Raw genomic sequence first — 19,128 nt, 5'->3', positions numbered from 1 at the left:
ACTAGCTCCATTGCATCTTTTTGTAGCAATGAGAGGACCTCTGGTTGAAGCAATGTTAGGTTTTCTTTGGACATTGGACGTTGTTTGGGTGGTATATTTGGAGGGGTAGCTGTCGGCTCTAGGCAGTAACCATACTGGATAATCTGTCTTACCCACATGTCTATTGTGGTGGAATTCCAGACGGGTAGGAACTGTGTTATTCTCCCCCCTACAGGAGTGGTATGCTGTTGGGGGAGCTGAAGGAAGTCACTGTTTAGTGGTGGAAGAGGCTCGATTGTTGTTACCTCGACCTCTTCCCTTATTGTTATTACCTCTGTAGCCTCCTCTAAAGTATCCCTTATTGGAGGATGATTGTGTGTTTGCTTTAAAGGAAGCTGAATGGTCTGCTCCAGTTTGTTTGGAGCCTCCTCTGTAAAAGGAGCGACGAAAGGAGCCTCTTACTTGGGTGGACTGCAAAGCTCCCATCGATTTGGCTGTGTCACTGTCTTTTTTCATTTTTTCCAGAGCTGTGTCTACTTCTGGAGCAAACAACTGGTGTTGGTTGAATGGTTGATGTGAGAAGGTGGCCTGATATGCAGTGCTCACTATTCTAGTGAACACTATGTATCAGTCCAGCAACCCTTATTGATGATTGGTTGTAAGTCAACCTTATAGACCAGCTATCCTAGTAGCGTGGATACGAGCAGTCTAAGGCTAAAGACTCGAGAGGGCGTGTTAAGACAGCTGTTATACCACACATATACCCCTTGAATACCAAGTGAAAGGACACCACACAAGTGTTATGAAAATAAACAGGATATTTATTAAGAATCACAACAGCCCTGTACTCTTTATGAGGACAGGGTACTTAGCACAAAACAAAACTCTTACGAAAATACTTAAGTTAGCACAGTATATACAAATGCCCGAGGGACACGGAAAACCATATACTCTAAAAGTGGAATGCGAAATTACTAGCAGGTAAGTACAGTACTAATAGGCTTTGGAATCGCTAGGTCTTGACTATAGAATCTTCAGATTACTTCTAGGAGGCCTAGGGGACTCGGGTGCAGAGTGTGCACTCTCACGCGTGATGCGGGACAAAGTCTATGGTAGCTAGATTTCAGAAAGTTAGTGTTCTCGGGCGAACCCGACCTGGTAGGAGGAAAACGAAAGTGGATTCTGACCCTTGGATAGTGAGGCTATGCTGGGGCACCGAAATGCCGAAGTTACCTAGCCCAGGGGCTGCAGCTGCATATGTCTCAAAAGACGTCGGGAATCCTCGTAGACGGACCAGGAGCCTGGAAGAAAGATGCTGGCAGGCGACCAGTGAAGAGAGTTCGAAGTGATCCAAGCCTGGATCTTGAAGAGAGATGACACCTGAAAGCAGAGGGGACCAAGTTCGTGACTACTAGCCAGTAGTCAGGTGGCACCAGGAGGGCACCGGATGGTAGTCACCTCGACTAGGTGAGTGGGTGACGCTGTGCTCTGCAGATCTCGCGGACCAGGAGGCGTTGTCGGCGACCAGGATGGAGGAGCGAGCTGTCCCACGATGGATGAAGCTGTCGGCGTCGCTGGACCCAGGATTGGGCAACAAAGCCTTGGCAAATTCAAGCCCACGCGGTGGACTCAAAATGGCGTCTGGAGTGGACCAGGAGGGTCGGGGGTGCTTCTCTGTTGCAAGGAAGCAAGGGCCAGTCTGGAGCAACCAGACCAGCAGCAGTGATGTCGTCGGGCGTCGTGAAGAAGGCCACAAGCCAGCCGGCTAGTAGCCACACAGCGCGGTGAGCAGGCAAAAGCAGAAGGGCCCCACGCAGATCGTGGAGATGCTGGAGGGCTGATCTTCGGTGCTGGAGCTGCTCAGGGTTGGGGCTTCTCGGACCCCAAAGCACTCACCAGTGGAGCACACGGTGGGCTTGTTGTAAAGAAGTCGTGCAGTCTTGGCGATCGTCGGTCCCTCGAGGTCTCGTCGCACTCACAGTTCTCAGCTTGGCTGTAGAGGTGAGTAGAGGTCAGAGGTGCCAGGGAAGCCGGGTCTCGTCGAGCTGTATCGTCGGATTCCTGAGGAAGGACTTGCAGCAGACCGCAGTGTTCTTAGGATGGTGCCTGCGGATGCAGGGTGACTACTCCTTAGCCACAAGGGAGAATCTTGAAGAAGGAAATCTTGATGTCTTTTCGCAGAAAGTCGGGTCTTGATTCCAAAGATGATCTAATTTGAACAGGGGGCCCGCTCCTATCTTTATACTAAGAAAAGGGGCTGACCCGGTGACTAGGTCCTGCCTATGGGTGGGACTAGGAGGGGGGTGGTTACACCCCTCTCCCATGCCGGACTTCCCCCAGGCCAGGGGCTGGTGTGCCCCTGGAACTGGTTCTGACCGGCCTATGCGTAGTGAGCACCGGGGTGCCACTCAGCAGTCACCTTCCTGTAAAGCCCTGCCTACCCAGGATACACAAAACCCTGTCTGGGACGGTGCTAGCACCGCCCACGACAGGAAACCCTTTGTCCAGGCTCCCCTCGCTGGAAGGACTCCCAGCTGCAGGGGGTCAGACTCGTGTCTGTGGTGGCAGCATCCATTTTGTGGAGCTGAGGCTTCGTGTAACTTTAACCGGGATTCACAGTTACGTCCATGTCGTGTCCCTCTAGAAGGGTGGAATGCTAACCCCGTCGCCAGAATTGGCGAGGGGTTAGTATTCCAATTCGTATGACACCTTACTCGACATGTTTTGATAAAGCAATACCAAAGATAGCATTTAACCGCGAGGATTATAATGCACTTAAGAGTATATGGTATGCGTTATCATGGAACAGCTATTAGGACTTGGTTCCGCAAGCTGCAAACGGGCTCAGCTCATGCCAGAGCACCATTTCACACGATTCCAAGCACTCTGCCTTCAGGATTGTCAAGGCCTGCCATAGGAGTGACTGATAGGAATCTATGTGTCCATTTTTAGGGTTAGATATAGGTATACTATATCTATAGCAAAGGGTGATTACACGACTTTGCCCCAGCTGTCATGCAGTCACTTGTGTCAAATTTAGGAGGCCAGCCAGGGGTGGCATAATACATGCTTCAGCCCCTGGTAGGCCCTGGGTACATCTATGCCCTGAGTTACAGGGTCTGATAAGGTGGCCCAGTACCAATTGGTAAATGCACCTAGGGTACATGTGGTAATTTAGAGAGAGAACAGCCAGGCTGTGGGTCTGATTGGCAGGCCCACAGCCAGAGAAAGTCGTAAACCAGTGAAACAAAAGGAAAAAATCTGGGTGATCATAGGATTGCAGACCCTACTCTCCTACAGTTGATTTAATATAGTAGTCTGTACCTCTTGCTTAAATCCTGAAATGCGTAGCCACGCAGGACGTCTAAGAAGGACACTGGTGTTTATTGCCCTGGAAGCAGTGTCTGCTACATCTAGTGCGCACTTAATAGAGGCGTTAGATATAAGCTTACCCTCCTGAATGAGGACGTCTGCTTGTGCTTTATATTGGTCAGGTAGATGTTGTAAGAGTTTCTCTAACTGATCATAGTGAGCCCTATCATATCTAGCTAGAAGGGCCTGTATGTTAGCAACGCGCCATGCATTACTAGCTTGAGCAGCTATTCTTCTTTCTGAAGCATCTATAATTTTAGATTCTTTATCAGGAGGTGGTGCTTCACCTGATGTTTGTGAATTTGCCCTTTTCCTAGCGTTTGACACTACTAGGGAGTCTAAGGGTAGCTGTCCCTTAATGTAAGCAGGATCAGCAGGGGCTGCTCTGTACTTTTTTTCTATCCTTGGGTTTAGGATTCTAGCCCGTACAGGATCTTTAAACACTTCTGCGGCATGTTTAATAACTCCTTTAATCATTGGCAGTATTTGAACAGTTTTTTGGGACTGTTCAAAAGGGTCTAGTAAAAAATCTTCTGCCTCATCTGAATGCATGGTAACATTGTGATAGATGGTAGCTCTATTAATTAAATGTCCAAACCCAATGTTGTCTTCTGGAGGGGAAGGTTTAGATGGATATGTGTGTGGATCAGGAATATCTGGTATATCCTGTGGGTTTGGATACTCCTAGTCTGGTGAACCTGTTGGATAGGGAAAAGGGTCATCTGGGTCTTTCCCTCCCCCCATACTATACTGATCATCATCAGCATCCTGAGGAGGTGTATGTTGAGGAGAATGAAGAGGAGAATTTTGAGGTGAAATGTCTAAAGGGACAGCAGGAGAGGGAGATACAGGAGAAGAAGGGTGCAAAGGAGACGTGGCAGAATCCTTCTTCTTGACAGGCACTGGAGGTGTAGGTGCTGTATCTGACTTCCTCTTCCTCTGTGGTGTGGTGGAAACATGTCCTGTTTCTGGGTCTATGTATATCCTCTTTTGCAAAGGGTCAGGTCTAAAAAGTTACTCTACTTCAGAAATTGCTTTTGGCGCCAATTTTTTAGGCTCTGGGCCTGGTTTCTTCTTGTCTTTAACCTTAGGAGTTGTTGTATAGTCCTTTGGCGTAATTTTTGGCACCGAAGGTATTGTTTTCAGTGTCGAGGACTGGTTCAAGGGCTTGGAGGCATCGGTAGCAGCTTTGTAGGTTTGGCACCGAAGATTTTGGACTGTAAGCTGTTTTGGTCAGCTTGGACGCATCGGAAACAGGCTTCATTGGCTTCGGTGCTGTATTGTCTTTAGGAGTCGACGGTTTCTGGGTCTTTTTCGGAACCGGGACTTCTTTCGGCTTCGGTGCCGAGGGAGCTGGCTGTATCAGCACATGCGGTTTGCTCGGTATGGAGCTACCGGAAGATTTTAATATTTTCTTCGGAGCCGGGCTCGATGGCGGGGCTTTCGAAGCAATGTCTCGGTCTCGACTGGGCCCTGAAGGCGGAGTTTTGACCTTAGCCTTTGGTTTAGGTGGTGGGGCTGGGGTAGGGGCAGTCGTACTCACAGGTTGACCTGATGGTATGGAGTCATCAGAGTCGTCTGCGTCAGATACGATCTGGAGATCATCGGAATCTTCCTCAGGGACACATGGACCTTCGTCGAAGATATCCACCGGTTCTGGAGCGGATTTCTGCATGTCGCGTCGATGGGCCCTCCAATCTCGAATGGTTTTCTTGGATCGAAAGGAAGCACAGGCTGTGCAACTAGACTCGTCGTGTTCCGGTGATAAACACAGGTTACACTCCTGGTGATGGTCGCTGTGTGGAAATTTTGCTCCACACTTGGGGCATTTTTTGAATGGTGTCCTTTCCATGAGGTGTAGGCCTCATCGCGTGGGTAGGCCCGACGGCCCGTGTCGACGACTGGAATCGAAGTAATGGCGTCGAGTCGATGTATATTGAAGATAAAGTTTGTTTTTAGCAAATTTTGCGCGTCAAAGTGGTTGAAAAGTAGATTTTCGAACCGGAATGGAAAAGTTACATCCGAACCCAGTGGCTGACAAAACGATCTAAGGATGGAGCCGATGCCCATGCGCACTATCGTCCAAGGGAGGAGTCCCGTATCTCGTGACTACAAAGACTTCTTTCAAGACGACAACAACATGCAATCATCCGAGCCCAACACCAGGTGGCGATCTAATGCTAAGTGTACAATCTGCAGCTCATATGCCTCGAACATAAACATTTTACCTCTTACAAAACCAGTTGAACTCTGTTGCCCCTTACCAATTCGTTTGGTTACCCTTCCAAGTAATTCTTCCAAAAACACCATCTCTTTCATGATCAACAGGGCAAGAAACTTGACCTAAGGCCAATTAGAAAATAGTCAATGACAACTAAGGTATACTTGACTACCCCAGCAAGCTTTTCATAAGGGCAAGACATAACTGGAGCAATTTTCTTCCTCCGCCCATCTGAACTCCCTACAGTTCCCTCTGTATATACAAGTGTTTTGCCTAATTAGTCGCACTATAGGCAGGGAGTGTACCTTCTTACTCCATCCTTTACATGCCTGTCAATTCCTGGTCCCCAAATGTCCATACCTATCCTTCTTTTGCCACCTCTCCTAACAGGGTGGCCTTTGTGTGCCAAATTTAAGACCCACTAGTGCAAACCAACTGGAGCCAAAAAGTATTCTTTGTAGAGGATATCATCAAGCCACTTAATTTATTAGCTACCCTAAAGTATGCTAGCATTGCCTCTTCCTACCAGTCTGCTGCTCGCCCATGAAGTATTTACAAACCCTATTCCTCCTTATGCAACAATTGCAAAGCCATCCTCCTCATCTTCACCAGCCTCCTTCACAGAATTGTTCACAATCAGTATGCAACCGCATTTGTTTACTCTGTGAAATTTATTTTGTCTCAACAATACATCTGAAGAAGCCTCATTTGACATTATTAGGAGGAACTTTTCCTGAACCTGGTCTGTTAAAAAAGCTCTAGAAGGGGCCAGTAATCAGTTCCGACTAGAAACAGTGGTTCTCACACAAACAAGCGGAAATATGAATATCCCCTTTATGCTGCAAGCAAACTCTTCCTTCACAGTATCCTAATAGTTAGACTCTATAGCCCTTTTCTACCTTCCCTTTCGTGTAGCAAGACCACTCCCAGCCCATTATTGGAATCTGCAACAGTTATTTATGATTTGAAGAAGTGTCATATGCCTCAGCTATCCTTTGCTTCAGTTTATTGAACTCTTTCTCACAACTCACACCCCATTCATCAGATTTAAAGTCAGCAAGCTTACAGAGAAATCTCGAACTCTACTCTACTCATCCCAGGCTTGATCTCAACTGTTTTTTTAATCTAAGGAGCTTGGTGACTCCACATTCTCAAAACCTCTTTATGGGCCACTCCACATTCTCTACGTGTCACAAATAGTCTATATTTTTGACCTCAATGTTGCACTTCTCTTGGATATTTGCATGTCACTCTTCCTTAGATGGCTAGCACAAGGTTTAAAACTTAATTGTGTTCCTTTTCATCTGAGCTGAACACAAAAATATCATCCTGAAAGTATTTACCAATAGTTAGACCCTCAAATAAATTGAATTTGGAAAAGCGCAGAGGCGAATGCAAAGGGCTTACATTTGTATCTAAATGCACATCCAGTGTAATGAAACAAGTTAAGGACCTGGATCCAGCTTGATGACACATTCGCAACAGGTCGAGGGTGTTAAACAACCATGTTGTGTTATCAGCATCACATTAATAATAACTGGCCAAGGATGCCGCAAGCAAGAAGCCTGCCTCCGAGGCAGATACAGCTATGAATGACTCTCCCTGAATCACAATTCCATATTCCAAGTTATGATGTCGCATGGAACCAGCAATGCTCGAGATGAAACCGGTTCTCTCATTTGGAACAGCATGTTTGACAAATGAAGCAACTGTCAGGGGAGAACTGTTTTAAGTCCAAGGCGTGGATTTTGCAGTGTTACTAAGCCACAGGATCTGCTGCATTACAGTTACACTCCGACATTGGTAGGGACTAGAATCTATACAGCCAATGTGTATGCGGACCCCATGGTAGAAATGAGGGTTCATATGTGAGAGGAATTATTTTAATGAATATAGAGTGCAGGATCAGATAGTACAGTAAGACATATAGGGCCATGCATTACACTCTTCAGAATTTCAGTAAGAAACAACTGAAACTCAGTTTGCCTGTGAATGGGGCGGTATTGCGAGATTCCTTTCATGCAGCAATATGCTCTTGGCTGAAGGGTTATATAACAAAATATGAACCAGAATAATATCTTGGGGCAATAATACTGTGGTCAAACATGGACTGTAAAGATAATTTACTTTACATACAGATAATGTAATGTACAAAAATTAGGATTACCAAAATATGGTGGTAAAAAAATTCTGGTGGATACTATACCAAACCGCAGATTCCTCACCTTTAGAATATCCCCAAAGTTTACAGCAACGCTCCTTTGAGTTAACCGGGTGCGACTTGTGGCTCTGCTGTGACTAAGTACAGCTGCAAAGTGATGGAGCACAACAACCTAAGAGTGCCAGCACTGGGCACTGACATCGGTTTCTTAATATTTCATCCTCCGTACCCGCAGACAGAGATCACTTCGAACAAGTTGTATGTGAAAGTGTGCCAAAAACTACCTTGGAACCATATTATGATCTTCAGACGTTCATTCCAGAGAATGGGGAGGTGGGACGAAAGGCAGGAATCTGGTTCTAGACAGAATATCTCCCCCATAAAGAGTGTGACCAATGGTAAATACTTGTTTTTCTGATGGATACTGCTAACCGCAGACTCTTCACCTTCAGAGTAGATTAATCCTTTGCTTGACAGAATCTAACGAAAACGAGATCATCCATGCAATGTTCTTTTGTGCAGTTAGTGTAGAACCTCAAGGGCCTTTTCAGTTCGAGTGGATGCAAACTCTCGTCTTTGGAAGGATGAGATGGTACAAAAACGTTAGTAGAATGATATACTATGCAATGTGAACAGGTGTCACAATTAATTTGTCCAAGAGGAAAGTAATTTAGGCAGTTGCACCAAGCTTTTACACTCCTGCAACGCGCACAATTATTTTGAGCATCAGTAGGTGCAGCAAGCAGCTGTGACTCAGCTTGAAAGTGTGCACATAAGAATTGTAAACAATACATTGAAAATCCATTGCGGCATGACAAATGGTTTTAAGAGAAAGATAATAGTCAGATCTTTAATAAAGCGCATCACATCAAGGGATTTAAATACAAGAGGGTTGATCGGATTAACATAGAAAAAGAAAAAGTGCTGACAGAGAACACTTAACTGTGGTAACTGCAAAACCTTGCTGGGCCAACAATACAGCAAACAATAATACGCCAAAAGTTTGGGCTGCAGAGGGTTGGTGATATGGATGCAACACCAAGCAACAAATTTCTCCCAGCGCCCCACATAACTGGACTTTGTTGAAGGGCATCAGTCTGCAGAGATGACATCTACCACTGTGGCTGTTCGACAGAAGACATTTAATTGCCGCTGTTTAGTCTCCACGCTTGGAGATGGAGGTTGTATAGACTTGGGTGCAGGAACCTCCCATTGCCGAGACAGGAGGTCCTCTTAGAGTGGTAGCCAGATCAAAGGGCAAAAGCTCATGCTCAGGAGCTATGGGTATCATATCCATCTGGCCCAGTCGGAGGCTACGAACATGACTTTGGTCCAGATCGGTGCAGACTTCTCTGAATGTGTACAAGAGACCCACTATCCCATCACAGTTGGAATGCGTCTCTTTTTAACTTTCCCGTAGAAAATTACAGTGTGCAATAGCTTTGACACTGCCTGTTATTGATGGTACACATAAAAGTAAGATTTACCTCGACACCTTCCGATGGAGAGGACCTTCATCATTCCCCAGTTGACACTCCCTCCAATACTCTGCTCTGGCTTTCCAAGAAGTGGCTAGATGTTGCCAGACAAATGTTCCGAGCTAGCCACCTCCAGAGATGCAGGCACTCCTAACACAGGATTTAAGGCCTCATTCTATCCTGCTTGTTGCAGCATCACAAGGCAGCTGTGATGACCATGAGGACCTGCACTAGCCTCCCCTTGATTTATGGCAGGGAGGCTTTCACAGACCGACAGATCCCACAAGCTCTAAAGGACTGATATGTAGCAGTTTCTCAGCCAGATACCAGAATCTTCTAATTGCACATCCCCAATCAGGTGTTGATGCAACTGACTCATCTGTGAGGTCTAGGTGGGGAAAGCACACTGGCCTGTTGCATGTCTGGTTGATGCTTGTTTACCACCAAAGAAGATCCAGAGGAGTCTCCTGCAAGATCTGGAGGGGGTCACAGAAACAGCACTGCTGGGCCCGCTGAACCAGGGGTTCCACTGCAGGACCTGCATATGCTTTCTGGGGTTCAGTATAAGAAGGAGGCACAATTTCAAGAGTCCCAGAAGCCTCAGAGCCATCCACACGAGACAAAGGGCAGAACCAGAAGCATCAGACTCCCTGCAGCAGTGAAAATGCCTTGAATGCCACCATGTCCAAGACAGCCACAATGAATTGAATCCACTGTTTGGGGCCCAGGTGGGACAAAACCCCACAAAGATAGAGGGAGTTTGGTCATCGTCCAGGCATGGTCTACAACAGACTATGGCTAGCCCATTATCTGTTGCAGTTGCCGAGGTATGGGAACACATCTATCCCGACATCCAAAGGTGAGCAGCAAATACCGACTCTGTTTTCATGAACACTTAAACTAGCTGAGGTAAACAGGAGCAAAGCGAATTGCAAGTCTAAGACCCCCAGTGACCCTCATAATACCTATGGGACTGCTGTACCGTTATATGAAAATACTTCACCATGGGTCTAGAGCAGAAAGAATGTGTGACAGGCTGTCTTTAATCTTAAAAAAAAAAGCATTTACTGGGTGGAGGCCCAGTCTCAACCTCAGACTTTTGTTCTTTGGTACAAGGAAGTAGCATGAGTTGCACCACTCCCCTGTCTCCGAAGGGCACGCCCACTTGATGACACCCTTGGCCCAAAACAAGTTGAATTCTTGCAGCAGGATTAAAGAATGGTTCACGGAGTGTCTCTCTGATGTTTGGTGTGGGGAGTCAAATCTGTGCAGGAAAGAAAAAAAAGCAGGGTGTAGTTCCCTTGAATGATTTGCGACAGCCCTCTGTCGAACATGATGGATCTGGAGAAAGAACTAGAGGAGAGACACGATCTCTGATCCAAAATGACTGGACCTACACTTGAAGCACAGGTTGGGAGGGCTGGCATGGTCATTAAACTATTCCCCTGGAATAACCTCTGAACTTCCTTTAGTTTTGGTGGAGCTGCTTGGTGAGCGCCAAGAATCTGAACGATCGTCCTATGGCTCTACTGATTTCAAATCGTTTAAACACTAAATAAGCCTTCGCTCCAAACCATCTGGAGCAAAAATGGGAATGTCTATAAAACATGTTTGGACATCTTCTGAAACCCCTGTTGATATCCAGACGTGATTTATAAAGACTACCACTGTGCCAATATCTCATCCAACAGTCTGTGGTGTAAAAGCCAGCACATAAGCACACTTTGCCATGTCCTATCCATCATGTATCGTTTAAGCCAGCAAGGCTCGGAGGTCTTCTGGGACAGCAGGCAAGATCTCACTTGCCATGTTCCATAAAGCATGAGTGTGCCTGCTAAGCAAGCCAAAGAGAACATTCTCTTTTTGAAATAATTGACACGTTTTGATTCTCTATCAGAGTGACTGGTTGGAAGGGCATAATGAGTGACTTGGCTTGTCAACACCTGGCCAGGCTTTCAGGCGTAGGATGATTCATCAAAAAATCAGCATGACTCATCTGGCCACAAGACGGCTTGGACTAGGTGGTCATCAGAGTGTCTGTGAGGGGACTATTGAATGGCAAAAGTGGTTCAAAAGAGGTAAGACATGTTTGAAGGAACTCAATTAACAAACTTGTCTCTTTCTACAGTAGGCAACTACAATTGGATACTTCTTCCACCCTTCACACAACTACTGCAGACGAGGCACTTTGTGTTGGTGGCCCAGGTGGTGAGCTTAGCTCAGTTTCTGGAGACATATCTAGTCCATTGGCATTTTGTAGATTCAGTTCTCTTTTGGGGGGATCTCCACTGATCATTAAATTATCGAATAGTTTTACCCATATGCGGGAATCCCAGAGCACTTTTTCAGATAAATCTTAAGTGTAGAAATTTGCCTTTCTTCAGAAATTCCTGCAGAAACCCATAAGAAAGAACATATTATGCAGCCTATAACACCGGCTACAATAGAGGGATTCTTCAGATTGTACTTGAAAAAGGGTGCAAAAACTCCACATATCGTATAATAAAGCAATTATTCTATAAACAGTAAAACATCGTTCACAAACCTTCTTTGTAAAGATAGAAGAGAAAGGATAGCAGAACAGTGTAGCCTCATAGGCTGCTTTTATGGGAGTTTAAAACAGTGTCTGTGCCTTCAAGGACTCAGAGACCACCAGTATGCCATCTTGACCTGCCGTAGAAAGTTGCACAAGTTCTTTTTTCCAGCACCTGGCAACAGGATCCTGGAGCACTGAGCTCGGTCTTTTAGGTTTTTTCTCTTCAAAATGGTCTGGTGGAATTTTATTTAAACTACTTAACTCAATGTATTTCATCACTCTTTCTTTTTCTGACAGAAAATTATGGCATTTTGTCATTTAAAATAACTTTGTTATTAAACAAGTGCCCTGCCCGTGGTAGAAAGAAGGCGAAATCAGAACCTCACAATGTCTGTTTTTGATGTCTTCCATCTAGTCATGTTCCTGAAGTTTGCAGCATTGTAAGACATTTACAGATGTACCCTGAAAGACAGGGATCTACTCTAGATATTTTCTGGTGAAGAAGCACAAGAACAAATGCAGACCCATTCTCGACTTGAAAGTAGCCAACAAATACATTTGGCAAGAGAAGTTTCAGATGAAGGTGTTACATCAGATCTACCCGGAATTACACCTCGGGGATTGGCTCTGCTCCATAGATCTCCAAGATGCATACTTTCACGTACCCATTGGCAAGAAACACAGCAAGTTCTTGAGGTTCGAAGTGGGGCAGGACCACTACCAATACAAGGTCCATCCATGTGGCCTCAGGTACGCTCACAGAACTTGCTTAAAAGGGGAATGGCAGTGGTTGCGGCCTACCTCAGGAAACATCAAATATTAGTCTATCCCTACCTAGACAATTGGTCAATAACGGCATCCACTGTGCAGATAGCCCAGCGTCATCACATCTGGACATGCGAAGTACTTCAAATCTTGTCTTTCACATCTACCACAGCAAGTCAATACCCACTCCAGTTCAGACTCAGACAGTATTTAGGTGCGAACATCAACATCATGCAAGCAGTGGGGTCCTTTGGGCGAGAGACTTTCATTGACCCACCGGAAGTGTAACTCTTTAATGAAAGACTTATCCGACGGTGAGGTCAGGGTCATCCCTCCTGGGCTCCATGGCCTCATGGATCTACCGCACCTTGAAAGCATGCCTCCACATGTGTCCCCTTCAAGAATCCCTCGAGGACCAGTGGGATCAAACATCTGGCAATTGAGAAAACAGGATTGTTCTCTACCCTCATGCAAAACATTCTTTACCATGGTGGTGCTCTCCAACAAACATCTTCAAGGCATACCTTTTCACCAACAGGTTCCATCACAGACCATGGTGTCAAATGCATCCTTAATTGGGTGGGGAGCCCACATGGATCATCTCTAGATTCAAGGCTCATGTTCTCTGAGGGAGACGAAGTATCAGACCAATCTCCTTGAGCTCAGGGCAGTCTTCCGGGCCCTAACAGTGTTTCACCCGTCATCCCAGTCACAGTACCCACTTGTTCGGACAGACAACACAAACACCAAGTATTACCTCAACAAGCAGGGGAAATTAGGTCCAGACCCTTATCCCAAAAAGCACAGGCAATCTGGAAATGGATCGTAGTCAGAAAATTATGGATCGCAACAACTCACTTTCCCAGTGTGCAAAATCTACAAGCAGATGCTCTCAGCAGGCTTCTACAAGAAAACCATGAATGGGTCCTTCCCAACGATGTCAGGCTTTGAGGTGTGCCACACAGATTTGTTCACAATCGTGGAAAATTAAAAAATGGCACGACTGCCTCAAGGAGCTTCCAACCTGGGACTCCGGGGAATGCCCTATGGATCGACTGGTGCCACAGATTTCTTTATGCCTTTCCACTGATACCATGGATCCCGGCAGTCCTAATAGAACATTACTATTCAAGAGCCAAGCTGATCCTGATCGCCCCAGATCGGCCACATCAATGGTGGCTCGCGGACCTGTTCACCAGTCACAGCGTCCACATCTCAAGCTACCATGCAGAATAGACCTGGTAACGGATTTAGGAGTCCAGATGATTCATTTCCAACTTGTACTCCTTAAATTTGGCAGCATGGCTCAGGAGCCAGTGCAGCATCCACAAGACTGCACAGACATCCTCAGAGGCAAAAAGACCTTTGACCCGCTCAGTATATGTCATAAAGTGGAAGAGATTTTGCATTTGGTGTACTTCCAAGAACATAGACCCAACATCTTTCCAGGAAGAGGTCATGCTTCCCTACCATCTCTCATAGAAAGCTGCCATCATTGTGACAATAACATCGGCTTGTAGAGTTCGTGAAATCCAGGCCTAATGCTCTAAAAAACCTTTCACAGTCTTTCACTTGAGCAAGGTAGTCATAGGGACTCATCCTAAATTCCTTCAAGGTTATTTCTAATTTCCATGTTAATCAGACTAGATCTTTGCCAACATTTCTCAGAATCTTTCAAACCCGGCTGAAAGATCTCTCCATATCCTGGATGTAAGGCACGTCTTAACATTTTATCTGGATAAGACAAGCAACACCCGCAGATCGGACCAGCTGTTTATCAACTATGGCCTAGTCCATACAGGTTTGGCCACTTCCAAGCAATCCATCTGTAGGTGGATAGTTTCTTGCATACTGTTCTGTTACCTAAAGGCCAACAAGACGTTGTCAGCTGCCCCCAAGGTACATTCTACTAGGAGAAAAAGAAGCTACCACTGCTTTGATGCAAATAAGTCCCTATTTCGGAGTTCTGTAAAGCGGCTACATGGTGCTCTGTTCACACATTCACCAAGCACTATTGTTCGGACTTCAATGCTCAAGCAGATGCCCAAGTGGAGCAGGCCTCCCTTAGAAATGTATTTGCCTAATACAACCCTAGTGTTTTCTCCTCTGATTTTTCCATCACATTTAATGAGGATGGGCTTGGTAGTCAAATGCTTAAGACTATGCAAATTGAGATCCTTCAAGAGAGAAGGTATGCCTCCCTCCTCCCCAGTGGGCCTAGCAGAGGACCTCATTACTTACATATCACATATACTTCCAGTCAAAAAGAACAGAGGCAACTGCTTCCTGCAAGGCATGATGAGATACTGGTGGTCTCAAAGGCATTAAAAGCACAGACACAGTTTTAAACTCGCATAACAGCAGCCTATGAGGCTACACTGTTCTGCTAGCCTTCTTCTACTTTTACAAAAAGGGTTTGTGAATTTGATTTTTTACTGCTTATACAATAATTGCTCTAATATTAAACTACGCATGGGTATTTTCACCCTTTTGTAAGCACAGTTTGAAGAATTCCTCCATTGTAGGTTTTACTTTAGGCTGCATTATATATTCATTCCGAAGTGCTTCTGTAGGCCTTCCTGAAGAAAGCCGAACGTCTACACTCGAGAAGAAAACGCACGTGGGCGGAACTATTCAATAGTTAATGTGGCTTTTCTGAATTTATTCTGTACAATGGGGAGACAAAGTTGTCCTTTAATGTTGCTGTGCAATGTCATAATAAGGCGGACAGTCTGACCCTTTCAAAGAGTGGCCTGACTGTGTGGGCCGTGAAATGGAAATGCTGCTGGTCTTCTCTGCCTGGAGCTGCCAAAGGCTGGACCCCTCAGTATGATGCCTCTGCTAGTACCCTGGATCCGGATGCCGTAGCAGATATTCCTCCAACTAGAGAGGTTATATATGCTCCTGGGTAAAACCCCTTACTAAGGATCTATGCTCATTAAAAAAAAAAAAAAAAATAGATGTTCTATTTAGAGCACCTGCTCCCTTACTTTTTTTCTTATAACACGTGTGCTCTGAGATCAGTAAGTGAGTCAGGAAAATGACAAAACTAGCCCCATGTAATGAGTTACTGCAGACAACTAGTGGGGACATCACCCTAAAGTAACACCGTGGAATTCAAAGCGCATGAGGGAAGCTCTTGTGCTGCAGCCCAAACATGCCATGTGAGCTTGCTGCAGCTTCAACACAGCCTGTCGCTATTTCCTAGGCACAGAGAAAGTGCATGAGGACCCACGCTCCAACTTCCCTCATCATCTTCGAAATGCACGCTCTCTTAAGTAGCCTTCAGGAAGGAACTCCGCAGCCTGCAGGAAGCAGCACAACTGTGCCAGTGCTTCTAAGAAACAGTCAATTGCCTCACAGGGGAAGAGCAAAAGAGAAATACAATTATTGGGTGGGGGGGGGTTGTATTTTAGGTCATTAGTGCCTATTCCTGCATCATGTGTGACACCTTCAGCCAGTGCAGCCTTTTTAGCCTGTAGCACACTGCAATCTCACATACATAGTCTGGTATTCAAGACTGAAAATATGGGTTCAGAATTCCCCACATATAACTTGCTGTTGACTTAAAGTCCTTGGCAGACCGTGCCACACATCAAATATGTTAAAACCTATTTAGAGAAAGTGGGGGACAAAAGAAGGCGGGCGACAATAAGCAGCTTCATATCTCTACATAGTCAAGGCAAGTCATCCATGACTGAAAGCATCCCAATAATACACAGGAGAGGGCACCTTATTCCATATATTATATAGAACAAATTTAATTTATCGGGAGAGTCATGGCAGGAATATCGCCTTAGTCATGTAAGACCATGAAGTCACATTCTCTGATGTAGCGCCCTTCAATCTCTGTCTCTTTTCTGACTTGGGACCCACAAGTTCAAGGAAACAGCTTTGAGCTTTGAACATGGCCGAGCTTAGTCACAAACAAACGGCCTTCACATCCTTCCCATCAGGCATCTTGTGACCAATGTTACACCGCTCAACGGTATGACTGTCAGGAAGCCAAACAATACACAAAGCCTATTCATACTCCCTTAACATTCTGTCACTGTATAAGGGACATTAATCAAAGAAACCAGCACAGTGAATGAAAATGCTCAGTTGTAGCAAACTGATGGAGCCACATAATGCACCCAGATTTCACAAAGACTAGGAGATTCCAGATGCCCCAAGACATTGAAGAAAGCAAAACACAAGCAAAAGGTAGAATGGGTTAAAATCATGTGTTCATGGGGCCTTGCTCCTCAGAGTAGAGAATGATTTGACTTTTAGCTGGCACTACCAAGCCCTTCGGTTCACTGAAGCCTTGGAGACCTTGCAGAACAACTTTCTGGAGCTATAGCCTTCTATAGCCCAATTTCTGCCAATTCTCAATTTATAAGGAGGAATTAAAATGGCTTCTTCAACCCAGCAAAAAAGAAAATGGGCACTTTTGGATGGAGAAATCTTTAAATCACAAGTGTTCTGGAATGCTGCATTTAGCTGAATATATTAATTGTTTATGGATATTAATGTAGGCCACATGATGGAAAAACTGACTTCAGCGCGCCCTATCCAAAAGCACTCATAACCTATTACACTAAAACGAATTTTAACTGCCAGTGTGCACCACGCGTGAACTAATTAAACACTCCATTACCATAAGAGGCAGTTCTTCCTCCTGGAAACTCATCAGGTTTTCTCATGGACAAGGAAGCTCACATTCACATTAAGTGTTGGCTGGAAAGACTTGCTCGGTCCAAGGTGCCTGTCTGCTCCACTATGTATTGTATTATGCAGAATCTCATTAATTCCCCAGCTTGTACTTTCCTTTGCACATCACACAACAGATGTTTTTTTCTACAGTCAAAGATAAAAGAAAAAAGATCTCTCACCCAAACCAGTGATCCTGAGCAGGTGCTGCGTCCCCTGCCGCACCGAGGGAGAGAGAGTCAGGTCCACGAAAGCCTTTACGTTGACCTTATCCACCAAACTGAGCCAGAAATTGTAATGAGGCTGGACGGGGTCAGAAGGCATGGTGTCTGGGAAGTAAACGAAATATCAACACATTAAAGTTCACAAGAAAGGAATAAACAGGGTCTCTGAAAGTTTGTGGGTAGTTAACTCAATTAAAATTAATGAGAACAAAACCACAACACAGATTGTAAATAGTAACTGGACACTTGTTAACCCATTCCAAATGGTTCCTCTATGGCCAACAATTTTTTAAAAAAATAAGGAATTAAAATAGACAATCAACTATCCATGTTTAACCAAAATTCTTCAGCAGTCTGCTCATACTTTCTATCTTGGATAGTTAGGAAAAAACCTTTCAATCTAAACGGACGGTGGCAAAAGACTTCTGCTCAAACCTTCCTTTGCCACCCAAATGAATCATGAGGCTGCCATGTTTTTCCGTATCTTACGAATGCTTCACAAAAGGTTCTTCCTCTTTCTTAGTCAGCTCGCAGAATAGTTAAACATGCAGTCACTGCCTCCAGGAACGACTACGGAAATTCATTATACTTGTGAACACCTCAATACCTGCTAAAAGCGTCTTCAAACTGCTCAAAACTTGGTTGCCTCTCTCCTCCCCAATACATTGCCCTATGCCCGTTCCCCTCTCTTGCTAGATCTGCACTGGTTACCCATTCACAAATGCATAATTTTCAAAGCCTTAGACTTTATCTTTTGAGCAGTAAATAGTGGCGCTGTCTATCTTAGAAAGAAATTGATTTATACAAACATCCCGGCCAACTATGGGCAGCTTCTAGCTATCAACGTACCATTTCCGTATTAAAACTCTTGACAAGGAGGATGTCTTTTTACTTGTCACCCAACTATGGGATTTCCCACCCCGTTGACATCACTCATTCCCCTACTTTTAGATCATTTTGTAAATAGTTAAAAACCTGGTTATTTCTGCGGTCTTAGACTCCCTCAGACCATGCCCATCAACGGCAGGACACTTTAGGGTATCCATTTGCTGTATAAATCGATAAACCAATTAACCATTAGCTCACACCTTGATTACACCGATTCCCTTTCCTTAGGGATCCTGGACAACTTACTACACACATTTCAAACGCTCTAGAATGCTGCTGCCTGCTGGATTATGAGGATCCTAATATTCTCTTGTGCGTACCTTTACTCTCCCTCCTCCACTGGCACATTCAGTTTACAACACTACACAATGTTTCTAGAGTAGGCTTCTCCAACGAGTAGCTCATGAGCTACTAGTAGTTCACCAGCTACCTTTAAGTAGCTCTCTTGTCCAGTCCAGCCTGCCAAAGTAGAAGCTTTTGATTGACTAATTATATGTATACATCATTGGAAAGCATGTAAGTGTGTATTTACAGACCTGATAAGTCAATGTTTGAGTTGGGGGGATGGGGGGTTATCACTAATATTACCTTGGTGCCAGGAACATTTAAGCTTGTTATGTTTTATCCACAGAAAGGCCTTCCAGACTGACATCTATATTACAGCTGGTAGTCCTGCCTGATGCGCAGAGGTGATCACTGCAGATTATTTTACATAGACTGGTCACTGAAGTAATATTGTCTGATGTAGTCACTGTTACAACACGAATTATATTTGTAGCTTAGGAAGAATTGTATTGATCATAAGTAGC

General features: G+C 45.0%; 1 protein-coding gene across 3 annotated transcripts in view; it reads right to left on the bottom strand.

The window, feature by feature from the left end:
* The window catches only part of SLC12A9 (solute carrier family 12 member 9), a 163,834-nt gene that overhangs the window by 23,087 nt on the left and 121,619 nt on the right, over positions 1-19,128 (bottom strand). For all 3 annotated transcript variants that reach the window (XM_086946117.1, XM_086946118.1, XM_086946116.1), the window contains exon 13: positions 17,390-17,536. In XM_086946117.1, coding sequence (XP_086802243.1) covers positions 17,390-17,536 — 147 coding nt within the window. The remainder of the gene's footprint in view (positions 1-17,389; positions 17,537-19,128) is intronic.

Source organism: Lissotriton vulgaris, chromosome 12 (genome assembly GCF_964263255.1).
Source record: "Lissotriton vulgaris chromosome 12, aLisVul1.2, whole genome shotgun sequence".
Taxonomy (NCBI): Eukaryota; Metazoa; Chordata; class Amphibia; order Caudata; family Salamandridae; genus Lissotriton; species Lissotriton vulgaris.
Note: the sequence above shows the minus strand (reverse complement) of the source record. Positions and strands in the feature narration are given on the sequence as shown.